Genomic DNA, 14,800 nt, shown 5'->3' on the forward strand with positions numbered 1-14,800 from the left:
CTGATACTTACATCATAGGAGCCTACACAAAACACTGTTGCTTTATGTAGGTTTTATTTTTATTTTTATTTTTTATTTTATATTTTGGAAATGGACATCCAGTTGTTGTGTTTTCCTTTAATTTTTTGGGGGGCCCCCAAGAGAGTAGAGCCCTAAGCTGTAGCTTGTTTAGCTTGTATGTAAATCCGGCACTGCCCACACCTCTTTGCAGCAGAATCCTAACCCCTTGTCTGCTCTGAAGTAAGCCCTATTGAATCCAGTGGGGCTTACTCCCAGGTAAGTGGCGTTAGGATCGAAGCCTTGAGATTATATACAAAATCGGACCTAACTAGGCCCATTAAAATTAATAGATATGAGTCAGGTCTGTTTTCCCTCAGTGGGTCTACTCTGAGTAGGACTTAGTTGAAAGCAATATGTGGGGGGTGTCTGGTCAGTGCATGTTGGGATTTGCAAAAGGCCGAACTTCTGACGTGCTCCTGAATTCCCCTCGCTTGTTTGGGCTGCCTCTGTGAGCTGCCAGAGCAGGCGAGCTGTCAGGCCTGGCTCTTGCATGCTCAGATCTCACCCCTTGTAATTAAGCAACGTGGTTGCGACTTTATTGCAGCAACTGTGAACATTCGCACCTTGGCGGGAGGGAAGGGGTGGCAGGGAGGGTAGCGATGGAGGGATGGAGGCGGCAGGGGGAGAGAGAGAGAGGAAGACGGGGAAACCTCCCGCTCTGCCTTTGCTCCCCCTGCGTGTTTCTGCTCGGTTCGGCCTTATTATGCGTCGAGCTGAGGCTCCCAGCCCGGGCACGACGCCTTCCTTAATGTATCTGTTCATTAGCGCTAAACAGTAACTGTCTGCTCGCTAATTCTCCCGTAATTAGAGGCAGGATTCTTTCGCAAGCTTTCTGCACAGCCTGGCAGCCTTGATGTTCATCATTAGCAGCTGGAAACAGAAGCTGTGGGGAGACACACACACACACATACATCCAGCATGGAGCTCAAACAACAACAAGAGGGTCTGGCAGCAGCGATCATGAATGATGGTGCTGAGGGAGGTTGAGGCAGGCCGAGACTTTTGTCTTCTCTGAGTGCAGAGGCATGCTGCTCTGCCCACGCTGCCTTCTTCCAGCAGGTCCCCTGCCCTGGAGGAGAATCCCCCCTGGAAAAATCTAACTTCTGCTCAGAATAAGTTCCTCTGAGTTCCAGAATAAGCTCCTGGGTAGATAAAAGAATGCACTTCTTCATGCAGCTCGTAGTTAAACTATGGAACTCATTCCTGCAGGAGACAGGGGTGGTCACCAACTTGGGCAACTTGAAAAGTGGATTGGGCAAATTCATGGTGGAGTGCTCTTTTGTTTTGTTTTTTTAAATGCTTTTTATTAAGTTTTCATTTTAAATACACCAACACCAACAAACAAAAACATCAAGTCTTTTTACATGTATCCTACTTTATGCTCCGTAGAGCCGTTGACTTCCCTCCTTCCCTTCCACAGGTTTTCTGATTCCAATCTTTAATTCACAGTTTCATTAGAATCATAGAATCATAGAGTTGGAAGAGACCACAAGGGCCATCGAGTCCAACCCCCTGCCAAGCAGGAAACACCATCAGAGCACTCCTGACATATGGTTGTCAAGCCTCTGCTTAAAGACCTCCAAAGACGGAGACTCCACCACACTCCTTGGCAGCAAATTCCACTGTCGAACAGCTCTTACTGTCAGGAAGTTCTTCCTAATGTTTAGGTGGAATCTTCTTTCTTGTAGTTTGGATCCATTGCTCCGTGTCCACTTCTCTGGAGCAGCAGAAAACAACCTTTCTCCCTCCTCTATGTGACATCCTTTTATTAATAAAAGGACTAAACCATGACATAAGATTTATTTCAGTCCTGCTAACGTCTTCAGATTTCTACAGTTCTCACTTATATAAACCATAAATTTACGCCATTCTTTTTGGTACTTTTGTCTCCTCCTGACTGCGAATTCTATGTGTCAGTTTTGCTAGTTCTGCGTACTCAACCAACTTTGTCTGCCACTCCTTTACAGTCGGTATCTCCTGTGTTTTCCACTTTGGGGCTATCAAGACTCTAGCTGCTGTCTTAGCATACAAATACAGTCTTTGGTCCATCTTCTTAATATCCTCTACCATCAAACCTAGCAATAGTTCTTCAGGCTTTTTTGGGAAAGTATATTTAAGCATCTTTTTAAATTCATTATAGATCAATTCCCAAAACTCTTTCATTTTGTCACATGACCACCACATGTGGTAAAAATCGCCGTCCTTTTCTTTACTTTTCCAGGTGGAGAGGGCTTTTGATTGCTATGAGCCATAATGGCTATGTCCTGCCTCCACAGCTGGAGGGAATAATGCTTCTGGATCGCAGTTGCGGGAAACAAACAGGGAGAGGAGAGTGGTCTTGTGCTCAGATCCTGCTCACAGGTTTCCCACAGGGATCTGGTTGGCCACTGTGAGAACAGGAGGCTGGAATGGATCGGCCATTGCCCTGATCAAACAGGATCTTCTTAGGTTCTCATCTCTGACCATTGGCTATGCTGTCTGGGGATGGAGTCCAACAACATCTGCCAGCCATGGCTGCTGGGCTGCATCGGGTAGGAAGCATCAGCATTGAAATTTCGAGGTCCACATAATGCGTAATGTGGTCAAAGTGAACACACGAAGAAGGCAGCAGGGTGTGAGCCCTGTCCCAAATTGTCCCTGGGCCCAGAGGAGACCTTGGCATGCTAAACAGGAATGGGGCTTCCAACACAGGGCTTGCCAATATGATGTCCTCCAGATGTTGTGGACTGCAAGTTCCATCAGCCACTGCCAATAACCAGGAATGATGGGAGTTGTCGTCCAAAACACCTGGCAGGCAATAGCCTGGGTACCTCAGTTCTAACAGCAGTCAGCTGATTGTGATTTGAAGCCTCTCAACACCTGGTCGCGCCGAAGGTTTTAAGTGCATTTGTAGGGTTGCCATATTTCCAGATGAACAAAGTCATTGAGCTTTTTTCAGGCTACCTCTGAACCCTAAACAGAGCCTAAGCTGGACATTTGCTTACAATTGTAAAAATCCCCATCCCCACTCCTGGATGGGCATGTAGGCCCCCCAAAACGGGACATGTTAGGGATTTCCCAGACGTATAGCAATGCTATCGTTCATCCCAAAGCGCTCAGAAACCACCTTCAGACCTTCCTATTTAAGAAGGAGGAATGGGCTGACACAAAAAGTGGGGTCATAAGGGGCACCCTCATACCCTCCCCACACTTCTACTGGTGGTGTTTGAATGCCCGGATAAGGCTCGAGCTGTGGGTTGCATAAGATCGCAGTCTGTGGGGTTGTGCGTGTGCACAGATTCCTCTATGTATGGCTTGTGGAAAGGATGTCTAGAAATTTGCCTGCTCCCTCAAGAACACTTCTCACCACTGAGATCAGACTCTGTCCCTGCTCCATCTCTCTCTCTCTCTCTCCCCCCGCAATTCCACATCTGGAAGAAGGTGGGTGGCGATGGGCAACAGGACCTTTTCAGTTTGGGCCCCTCATCTCTGAAACTCCCTTTCAAGGAACAGGGGCTCTCCGAGTATTTCATAGAATCGTAGAATTGTAGAATTGGAAGGGACCCCGAGAGAGATCTAGCCCAACTCGTTGCATTGCAGGACTCTTTGGCCCAACGTGAGGCTTGAACCCACAGCCGTGACATTTCTGTGCCCCAAAGACAGAATAACATTTGATGTGGACAAGTCAAGTGATGAGGAAGATTTTCCTCTTCTTATACTATTTCCACTTCTGGCTTTGAAATGAGGATGGAGGGAAAATTGGCTTAGTTTGCATTTTCACTCACACTTCCAGAACCAACAGGGGAATCTAAACAACAGCTGTCCTTGGAAGTTTGGACTTTTGCTTTTCTCCAACCCCAAACTCGGTATGCAACAGCATCTATTTGGGAATAGGAAAGCACTTAAATGTGCCTAATGGTGAATGCATTTTAATTAGGAGAAACGGATTGCAAAAATATGTATGCCTTGCCCCCCCCCCCCCAAATGTGCATATTAGGAAAATGCAATTGTAAGTGTGCTTGAATTTTTATGCAGTCTTAAAAAAAAAAAAAGCAATGCAAAATTGGGAGGAACTGGAGTTAAGCCTGGAAAATTTGAAAAACGAGAGAAAGAGAAGTGAGCAGGTCCATCCGTCCTGACCTTGGAATTTTCCCCAAAAGCTCCGACTCCAGTGATAAGGGAAGCCTTCATATCTGAATCTGCTTAGTCCAGCTTTGTGTGTCCTCCCTTTCCCCCCACAACCACCCCCCAGCCACACGCAGCCGCCCTCCCATGAGACATTTCTGACCCTGACCTCAGAGCACAGCCGTGTCTGCCGGACGTTAATTGAAAATACCAGAATTCCCCCGTTGGCTTGATGGTGGCCAACGGTAACCTGATGCTGGGGGAAGAACGCTTGAGTGAAGGTTTGGAGCTGGGGGTGGGGGGAGTCCGGAAGACCCCCAGCTGCTCTGTCCTTCCTCCTTGCCCCGTCTCATTCCTCAGAGCTCTTGGGGGGGGGGGACAGAGAGGGGGTTTCGGTGGGCTCAGCCGCCCCTGCGATTCAACACAAGTTACGGGGATTACTGTGATCAGAGACTGATTCTGCTGCACGTAACCCAAGCCGGGTGGCTGAGCCCCGTCAGCCCAAGGAGACCCTTTGATTGCGGGCAGGGGGTGGGTGGGCAGGAGGGAGACCCCTTCGCAAGGATCAGTTTTGCTCCGCAGACCTGGCAGCTGACATAGAGCGAGGGAGAGACGGAGAGAGAGGAACAGTGAAAATGGATTGGCGCTGGCTGGGTTTCAGGCCATGAAAGGGGAAACTGGAGACGGGTCGTGGTTTCATGGCCAGCATGTGGTCCAGGGTCGTCCCAGACAACATGTCAGTTGACCCCCACCGCCAACTCCCTTCCCCAACCACCCACAATGAGAGGAGCGGCTTGAGAGAGGCAGCTTGTCTGCTTCGTGTCTTGCAGCTGGGGGGGTTGGGATGGAAAGCAACGGGGGGGAGGGGCGGGCCTTGCATCCCCATGCCTCAATTTCCCCCAACTTCTTCCCCATACAGTGGTACCTCGGGTTAAGAACTTAATTTGTTCCGGAGGTCCGTTCTTAACCTGAAACTTTTCTTAACCTGAGGCACCACTTTAGCTAATGGGGCCTCCCGCTGCCGCCACACGATTTCTGTTCTTATCCTGAAGCAAAGTTCTTAACTTGAAGCACTATTTCTGGGTTAGCAGAGTCTGTAACCTGAAGCATCTGTAACCTGAAACGTCTGCAACCCGAGGTACCACTGTATTAGCTGATCTGTTCAGTTCAGAGCAACTTTTTCTAACCCTTGGGATGCCCACATTGGAAAACTCAGGACAGATAAAAGAATACACTTCTTCACACTAGTTAAACTATGGAACTCACTCCATCAGGAAGCAATGGTTGTTGAATGGTCTCTTTAAATTTGAAGGTTCATTATTGTTCCACAAGATGGGTATTTCTTTAAGGGCCAGAGCAAATAACGTGACCTAGTTTTACAGCTGTGAAGCAGTATAGCAGGCGCTGTTAAGGTATGGTAATTAAGCTGTTGGGTATAGTATATAAAGAGCAGCACCTAGCTCTCTCAGTACCCTGGGGGATGGGTCATGCTTATTGATATATTTAGTGTAAAAGGAGTCTTTGTTTTTGTTATTAAAGGTAAAGGGACCCCTGACCATTAGGTCCAGTCATGACCGACTCTTGGGTTGCGGCTCTCATCTCGCTTTATTGGCTAAGGAAGCCGGCGTACAGCCTCCGGGTCATGTGGCCAGTATGACTAAGCCACTTCTGGCGAACCAGAGCAGTGCACGGAAACGCCGTTTACCTTCCCGCCAGAGCGGTACCTATTTATCTACTTGCACTTTGACGTGCTTTCGAACTGCTAGGTTGGCAGGAGCTGGGATTGAGCAACAGGAGCTCACCCCGTCGCGGGGATTTGAACCGCTGACCTTCTGATCAGCAAGCCCTAGGCTCTGTGGTTTAACCCACAGCGCCACCTGTGTCCCTCATATTAAAACCTAGCAAAAGTTATTTTTGCGTTCCTTGTAATGTGTGGTCTTCCCAGCACGCCTTCTGCAGCGCAACTAATCTGCAAATAGCCAACAATGGTGTCCACCAACTTGGGAAGCTTCCAAAGAGGATTGGGCAAATTCATAGAGGAGAGGGGCTATCCAAGGTTACTAGCCATGACGGCTATTCTCTGGAGGCAGCAATGCTTCTCAATACTGGAAACCCCAGGAAGGGAGAGTGCTCTTGTGTTCAAATCCAGCTTGCAGGCTCCCCCGGGCACCGAGTTGGCCAATGTGGGAACAGGATGCTGGACTAAATAGGACTGCTATTATGATGGCCGTTTTATTATTAGGCTGTCTGTCAGTATGCTTTTTATTATGTTTTTATAACTGATGTTCTGTAATGTGTTTTTAATGTTGTACACTGCCCTGGAATCTTTTGATAAAGGACAGTACAGTGGTACCTCGGGTTACATATGCTTCAGCTTACATATGCTTCAGGTTACACACTCCGCTAACCCAGAAATAGTACCCTGGGTTAAGAACTTTGCTTCAGGATGAGAACAGAAATCGTGCTCTGGCAGCGCAGCAGCAGCAGGAGGCCCCATTAGCCAAAGTGGTCTTCAGGTTAAGAACAGTTTCAGGTTAAGAACAGACCTGCAGAATGAATTAAGTTCTTAACCCGAGGTACCACTATATATAAATTTAAATACTAATACTAATAATAATAATTTGCCATTGGCCTGATCCAGCAAGATCTTATGGTCTAATGGCTTCACCCTGAAGCATCACAGTTCAGTAGTTTCTTTCTCACTAACTGCAGAGTATCAAGAGTCTGACTCCCGTCTTCTGTGGTCATTGGCCATGGTGCCTGGGGCTGAGGTGGGTTCAGCCACTTCTGGAGGGCCATGCCAGCTCTTTGTCCTGGATGCAGAAGGTCCCACATTCTCCAGAATCAACAGATTGGGCTTGAAATGTGTCCCTTTTAGAAACCCTGGAGAGCTGCTTCCAGTCAGTGTAGACAGTGCTGAGTTGGATACATCAGTGGTCTGACTCAATAGAGGTCAGCTTCATCTGGAGAGATGAATAGTCAGCTTCCCATGTCTTGAGGGAAGGGTGTGCTTTGCATGCAGAAGGTCCTAGGATCATCCCCCAGAATCTCCAGGTAGGGTTAGGAATCCCCTCTGCCTGAAACCCTGGAGAGCCACTGCCAGTCAGTGTAGACAGTGCTGAGTTGGATACATCAGTGGTCCGACTCAATAGAGGTCAGCTTCCTATGTCCATATGAACTGTGTTAAAGTGGGGAGGGGGGAACCAATTAGATTTTAGAGAAATGGCCTGTTGTGGTGGTCCCTTGCCTGGAATTGGACAGACCAGCATTTTCTCTCCTAAACAAGCTTGTTTTTTTTGAAAAAAAGTAAATAAATAAATCAGCATTTAAATGTCAGTGTGGGGCAGTTTTCAGGAAAACAAAGGATCAGATAACAATCAGGTTCAAATCCCTGTTCTAAGGCCATTCACACATCGTCCAGCCACTCTCACCCCTGCTAATCCAGGTCACGGGGTACTCAGAGCAGAAGACAGGAGCAAGCATAGTGTGTCACTGCAAATGTGCTGGGAAAGACACACACACACACACACACACACACACACACACACACCATGACTCCAGCAAACCAAGCCAGGATACTGCTCTCCAACCCCTAACCTTGCTGACCCCCAGGGAAAAGCTGTTTCAGCTCCAAAGATGTGTGATTCAGCTCACGTCGCTCTCTGAGATACTCAAAAACACTTCATTGTGTGCGCATGTCCAGAATTCTTCCTTCCAACACTCTCAATGGAGAAACGTTTTTCTCCCTCTTTCATAATGCTGGAACCCAGGGACATCCAAGTAAGCTGAATGTTCAGAGATCCTGGAGAGACAAAAGAAAGCTCTTCTTCACACACAGAATTTGCTCCCACAAGATGTAGTGATGGACACCAAGTCGGATGGCTTAAAAAGAGGGTTGGACAAATATCAGTGACTACTAGCCATGATAGGTATCTTCACCGCTGGATGCAGGATGCTTCTTAATATCAGTTCACAAGTGGGGATATGTGCTGTTGTATTCAAGTCCTACTTGCAGGCTTCCCATACACAGCTGGTGGGCCATTGTGAAATCGGGCAGCTGGATTATATGGGCCTTTGGCCTGACCCAGCTGAGCTCTTCTTATGTTCTTCCTGATGTCTTCATGAAATTTTGAGTTGTCACCAAGACTCTTACCTCCGGGCTGAGAAATATTTGCATCGGGGACTGTGGGCTTATGAAAACCCACATATCATCTTGATAAGACATCTCCTGTTTCAAAGAACTCTCAGAATTTAACTGCCTCCCAAATTATTATTATTATTATTATTATTATTATTATTATTATTATTATCATCATCATCATCATCATCATCATCATCATCATCATCATACCACTCTTCATCAAAAGATCTCAGGGCAGTTCACAGAATAAAACACAAGAGAAGACACAAGTAAATAATTAAAGCAAAGCAATAACTCACCCTTCCCATAAAGGTAAAGGTAAAGGTACCCCTGCCCGTACGGGCCAGTCTTGACAGACTCTAGGGTTGTGCGCCCATCTCACTCAAGAGGCCGGGGGCCAGCGCTGTCCGGAGACACTTCCGGGTCACGTGGCAAGCGTGACATCGCTGCTCTGGCGAGCCAGAGCCGCACATGGAAACGCCGTTTACCTTCCCGCTAGTAAGCGGTCCCTATTTATCTACTTGCACCCAGAGGTGCTTTCGAACTGCTAGGTTGGCAGACGCTGGGACCGAGCAACGGGAGCGCACCCCGCCGCAGGGATTCGAACAGCCGACCTTTCGATCGGCAAGCCCTAGGCGCTGAGGCTTTTACCCACAGCGCCACCCGCGTCCCTCACCCTTCCCATAGACCCATTTAAAAGGCTGTAGGATATTAATCAGCCCAAAACCTGTGGAAGAGGAACATTTTCGCATAGCAGCAGAAGTGCGGTTGTCTTCACCTAACCTCCCTGGGCAGAGGTGGATCAATTGTGGCCATCCAGCCTCTCTATCTGATCCTTGGAACTCTTCCTAGGCTACATGCCAACCCTAGCCACCCTCCTCCCTGGCCCTAATTTCCACCCTCCTCAAGTGTTTGGGCCTGGCTGGGATATGTTCTTGAACACTGGTAATACCTCTTGCTTGTCTGGATGGACGTGTGTGAGAATGTGTAGAACCTAGCCTACTCTACGAAGGTAAAAGTGGGCTCTACCCACTTCCCCACCAGGCCCCACCCAGCATCAGCAGCCCACAAAAGGTTTCCCCAAAAGGAATGTGGCTGCTAAGAAGGTTCTCCATGCTTGGAGAACTTGGACTAATTAAGAGAACTGGTGCAGGATCAAGGAATGACATCAACTCCTGATAGCTGGAACACGGGAAGTCATCCAAAAATGTTTAATTCGGAACTGTTTAATTGGCTCTTTTGATTGTATTGTGATTTGGCATTGTGTTAATGTGGCCTCCATTGGATTGTTTTTAATGAAAAATTAATAAAAAATATTTTATTTTATTTTTTAATCAAAGAACGTTCTCCATGCTTGTCCTAGGACAAACATGGTCATGAATGCTCCACTACCTAGAAATTTGAATCAGGAAAACCCAGGCTTTCAAATTTCCAAATGTCCTTACTCATCATGTTCAGAAGATCAGAGAGGCAGACTCTCACTCACCTCAGTGTCCCCACGGTGGCAGCTTCCTGGTAGCCACCATGTTGCTGTTTTTTAACTAAGAGGCAACTTTTGTGGAGTGGTAGCTGTAAGTGGTCTAGGTTTGTGCTGGGGTTTTTGGACTTCCTCCAACATTCCTGACTCAGACACATCGCACATGTGAGACGCAGCCTAGTTAACAACGGGACTAGGTAATCTTCCCCTCCCCATCTAGCCCTGTCACCCGGTGGGGGCCACAAAGCTGCTACAAAAGGGGCCTTTTGTTCTCTCATTTGCCTGACACAATTCTCAGTTGGCTGGCAGTTCCCAACTGAGACATGTCAGTTTCATTGTAATGAATTGCCCTGAGCATAGCACAGCCCATTTCCACAAATTAGTGTTCATTTCCAAGACACCAGAACTCCACCCCCCCCCCCCCGACCTGGATCACATCATGCTGTACGAAGTTGTCCTGTGTTAGCGAAGGATGGGAAGTAAAGGGAGATGCTGAGGAGGAGAATCAGTAGCCCATCCTGATCAGACAGGAGTTCTGAACAAAACTGGAAGGAAATGACTGAGACACCTTTGTGGCAACAACACAATCAATGAGCTCTGACCATAGGGCTCTTGAAGGAGGTACAAGTGCAAAAACTATTCAGGAGCTGGGCTTTTAGTTGCTGTGGGGCTAAATTATCCACAACCATACACCCTACTCAGGTATTTTGTACCTGTCGCTTACGGAACGCATGAAGGAGTCAATAGGAATGTGCTCAGCTAGCCCAACCCCACCACAAGGGTATTTTTCATTATTGTTTGACAAGTTTTACAGACCCTCCAAGTGTCTGTATTTTCCAGGGACAGTCCCGGATTTACAGCAGCCGTCCCAGTTTCTGGTTTGATCCTGGGATGTCTTGCTTTTCCTTAGGACACCCCTATTTTCATCGTAGAAATGTTGGAGGGTATGGAGTCATGCAACCCCCCCCCCAAAAAAAAGAACAACAACAACAACCAAGGAGATAAGTTAATTACAACCTTTAGAAGACATCTGAAGACAGCCCTGTATAGGGAAGGTTTTTTTTTTTTTAATGTTTAATGTTTCATTGTGTTTTTATATATGTTGGTAGCCACCCAGAGTGGCTGGGACAACCCTGTCAGATGGGCAGGGTATAAATAATAAAATCATTACTATTATTATTATGGAATAGGATGTCCCTATTTTCACTTGGAAAAATGTTGGAGGGTATGGTTTCAGATAATGCTTTATTGTAACGAAACCTCAAAGTAATAATAATAATTTATTATTTATACCCTGCCCATCTGGTTACAAAAGTGGTTACAAAAAGAATAAGGCAATAAAATTGTCAGTTAAAAACAGCTATTTAAAACATTCAAAAATAATTAAAAACAACAGTAGGCAAAAAACTAGATTAAAACACCCAGCAAAGTTCCATCTCTAGGTAGTCTTGCATGAACGGAAATGAATTTAGTTAGTGCCAAAAATAGTACAGTGAAGGTTTCTGCCTAGTGTCAATAGGCAGGGAGTTCCAAAGTTGCTGCCATGGTAGAATATATGTTTCCTGCAAATGCAGAACGCTGGTTACAGTGCCAGTTCCACAGTGGTCCAGTAGGTATGTATGGGTAAGGCAATCTGGGAAGTAAAATGGTCCCAAGCTGTTAAGGGCTTTATATTATTAATAGTGACACCTTGAACTTGGCCCAAGAAGTTCAGGCAACGAGGCAAGAGTCCAGGCTGGACAGCTCCTTGCAGAGTTGGAATAAGCTGTGACTATTGCTTAATCAGCAGGTAACCTCAGAATAAGCCTGAAATAGTGTTGCAGCTCAACAGCCACAGGAAAGTTGTTGAGAGAGGGGAAGGAGCTCACGGGACATGACAGTTCACTGACATGGGATTGATACCGGCAATACCTTTATGGTGACTTATGGTGACAGTTGCAGATGCTGAGCCATTGTTTGTAGGTCACGAAGTGTTTGATGTGGAATCAGCATATAGAGGAGCTTTCTTGGAACATCTCCCTTCCTGCAGGGCAGTGATCACACATTGGCTAAGGCAATGGACCTCTTTCTCTTACAGCCCCTTCAGCCGTGTCCATCATGCACCAGGTGAGTCGGACGGTGGACAGCATCACCCTCTCGTGGTCACAGCCTGACCAGCCCAATGGAGTCATTCTGGATTATGAGCTGCAATACTACGAGAAGGTACCAGGGGACAGAGGGGCATGGGTTGGGGCATACATCCAACTCTCCTCAGGGAGAGTCATCAGGGACCAAACTGCGGGCACTCTCTGGCAGACCACTTGCCGTGGCTGTTCCAGTCGAGAGACAAGCCAGCTTGTTATATATTGCAATGTTGAGAACCAGTTATCGCCCAACTCTTAGGCAGAACATCTGCTTTGCATGCAGAAGGTCACAGGTTCAGTCCTCAACAGCCTCTCCAGGTAGGACTGAGGATGTTCCCCCTGCCTGAAACCCCCCAAGAACTGCTGCCAGTCAGGGTTGACAATATTGAGCTAGGTCAGCGGTTCTCAAACTGTGGGTCCCCAGATGTTGTTGGACTACAACTCCCATCACCCCTAGCTAGCAAGGCCAGAGCTCAGGGATGATGGGAGTTGTAGTCCAACAATATCTGGGGACCCACAGGTTGAGAATCACTGAGCTAAATGGACCAGTAGGTCTGATGGAATATGAGGCAGCTGAGGAGGAGGAAGAGCTGGAGGAAGCGTCTATGAACTCTGGGTCAAATGCATTGGTCCAATAAGAAACCTAATTGGCCTAGTTGGTTATAAGTGGGAAGACATACCTTCAAAGTGTCTCCCATACCTTACTTTGATGTTGCAGCTGAGCACCAGACACAGAGCTGGATTTCAAATTCCAGTAAGATCTCTGCATTAGTGAATCTGCCGACAGGGTTTCTTTGAAGTGAGCCTCTCGAGTTCCTCTAGAGCTCTAGCATTAGAAGAGGCTTTGAATCGTCTCCCGCTGGGAAAACTCCTCTCTCTCTCTCTCTCCTTTTTCTTTTTTGAAATGGAAAACTGACAATTACTGTCAATGTGTGTGTTGCGTTTTTCTGGAAAAGAACAACATTGGTTTTATTCTGGAGAGCCACTTCTGAGCCTCATACTGGGAGCTGAGGAGGGGGAAAGGAAATGGACCCATTCTGGGCCTTCTCCTCAAACTTCACTTGACATGCAATTGCATCTCATTCTCTCCTCCACCCTGATTAGTGCTGAGCTGAAATCCTCTCCGCCAACCTCCCCATTCTGCTGGCCAGCTATGAAATTTGGAGGGGGGGCATTTCTAACAAAATTTGGGATGTGCAAACAAGGAGGAACCTGAGGACCATATGTGGCCCTCAACGGCTCTCTATTTGGCCCCCCAGGACTCTCCCCAAAATATCCCTCACCAGTCTTGCTTCATACCTCATGAGTCTTTTTTCTGGCTGGAATGTGTCCTTGAATGTTGAGCATGCCTCTTGCTTGTCTGGATACAGGATAGAGAGCGGTGTGCTTAGAAACTATCCTGTTGTACAAAGGTATATACAGTATTATATTTATTGCTTTTCTCCACTTTTGCCTCTGGCCTCACTCACCACCGTCATGTGACCCCTACACAGCACCGAGGGCCTTCTGGCGGTTCCCTCGCCGTGAGAAGCCAAGTTACAGGGAACCAGGCAGAGGGCCTTCTCGGTAGTGGCACCCGCCCTGTGGAACGCCCTCCCACCAGATGTCAAAGAGAAAAATAACTACCAAACTTTTAGAAGACACCTGAAGGCAGCCCTGTTTAGGGAAGCTTTTAATGTTTAATAGGTTAATTTAGTGTATTTTAGTGTTTTATTGGAAGCCGCCCAGAGTGGCTCAGATGGGCGGGGTATAAATAATAAATTATTATTATTATTATTATTATTATTATTATTATTATTATTATTATTATTATTATTATTTATTGTTATTATTATTATTACAAGGTTGCCCAGAATGGAAAGTGGCTCTCAGGCTGAGAAAGGTTCCCCCAACACAGCTCAACAGTGAGGGCAGAAATTAGTGCCCTTGCTCTGATCTGGCTGGATGATGATTCCAAAGCCAACTGAGAGTGAGGGCAATGATTCATGCATTCACTGTGGAGCCTTATGAGAGAATAAATGAATGAATGGTGTTCCCAGCAACGGGAAGTGTGATTGTCACTGTTTTCAGAATCTTGAAAAACAGGCAGCAAAAAAGATAAACAGAAGGGTACAGCGTCTGCCTCTGCTGCCAACTCACTAATTTCAAGTCCTAAAAATAGCTTTTATCTGACTATATAAATAGCTTATGCATATAAAATTAAAATATAAATTTTATTCAAAAGTTACAATACAGCTTGGCCCGCTGCCATAGTATCCTAGAATGCTCACTCCAATCTTCAATGCCTCTTCACTGTCATGTTGGCTCGTCAAATACCCTCAGTAGGAACCCGACTACTAGATATTTTCCATTAATATATCCCCTCCATGGACACCTGCGATGATTATAAATACCCTGTTCTTCTTCAATGAATTCCTAAACTTCTTTCCTCTACAAAAATCATGCAGTTTTAAACCAGATCGAGTTAGGCACTCTTCAGTTGGAATGAGTCAGGTGCAAGAATCGTTTGCAGACAGAAAAGCTTATGATGGGGATCCACAATCTCTTTCATTCCCCAGTTGCGAGGAATTGCATGTGTATCAAAGAGGGGGTGTATGTATCAGGGAAAAAAGCTAATTAAAACTCCATGATTGCATGAAGTCACAAATGTCCTTCCCGCACCCCACACTTCAATTCGCAGTGGAAAGGGCTAAACCTCTGTTCCCTCCAGATGACCTATATTTTGGTTCCCTTCAGGCCAGCAGGAGCTGGGGGAGGGGGGGAGAGCCCACCATTCTGAGCCGATAAATAGGTCCTGACCTATATTGCATAAACGGGTGCCCTGGCTCTGCCTTGCTCTGTCCTTGTTCCACAGCAAAGCCAGGAGAGAGCGGCAGAATCAGGGCTGGTTCAGTA

The 14,800-nt window shown here is 46.7% G+C and overlaps 1 protein-coding gene across 15 annotated transcripts in view; it reads left to right on the plus strand.

Annotated features, from left to right (window-relative positions):
- The window catches only part of EPHB2 (EPH receptor B2), a 116,384-nt gene that overhangs the window by 76,777 nt on the left and 24,807 nt on the right, over window positions 1-14,800 (plus strand). For all 15 annotated transcript variants that reach the window (XR_013393573.1, XR_013393574.1, XM_077931305.1 and 12 more), the window contains exon 6: window positions 11,860-11,984. Coding sequence is in view for 13 of the 15 variants with exons in the window: in XM_077931305.1 (XP_077787431.1) it covers window positions 11,860-11,984 (125 nt within the window). In the remaining 2 variants the exon portion in view is untranslated. The remainder of the gene's footprint in view (window positions 1-11,859; window positions 11,985-14,800) is intronic.

Source organism: Podarcis muralis, chromosome 7 (genome assembly GCF_964188315.1).
Source record: "Podarcis muralis chromosome 7, rPodMur119.hap1.1, whole genome shotgun sequence".
NCBI classification, from domain to species: domain Eukaryota; kingdom Metazoa; phylum Chordata; class Lepidosauria; order Squamata; family Lacertidae; genus Podarcis; species Podarcis muralis.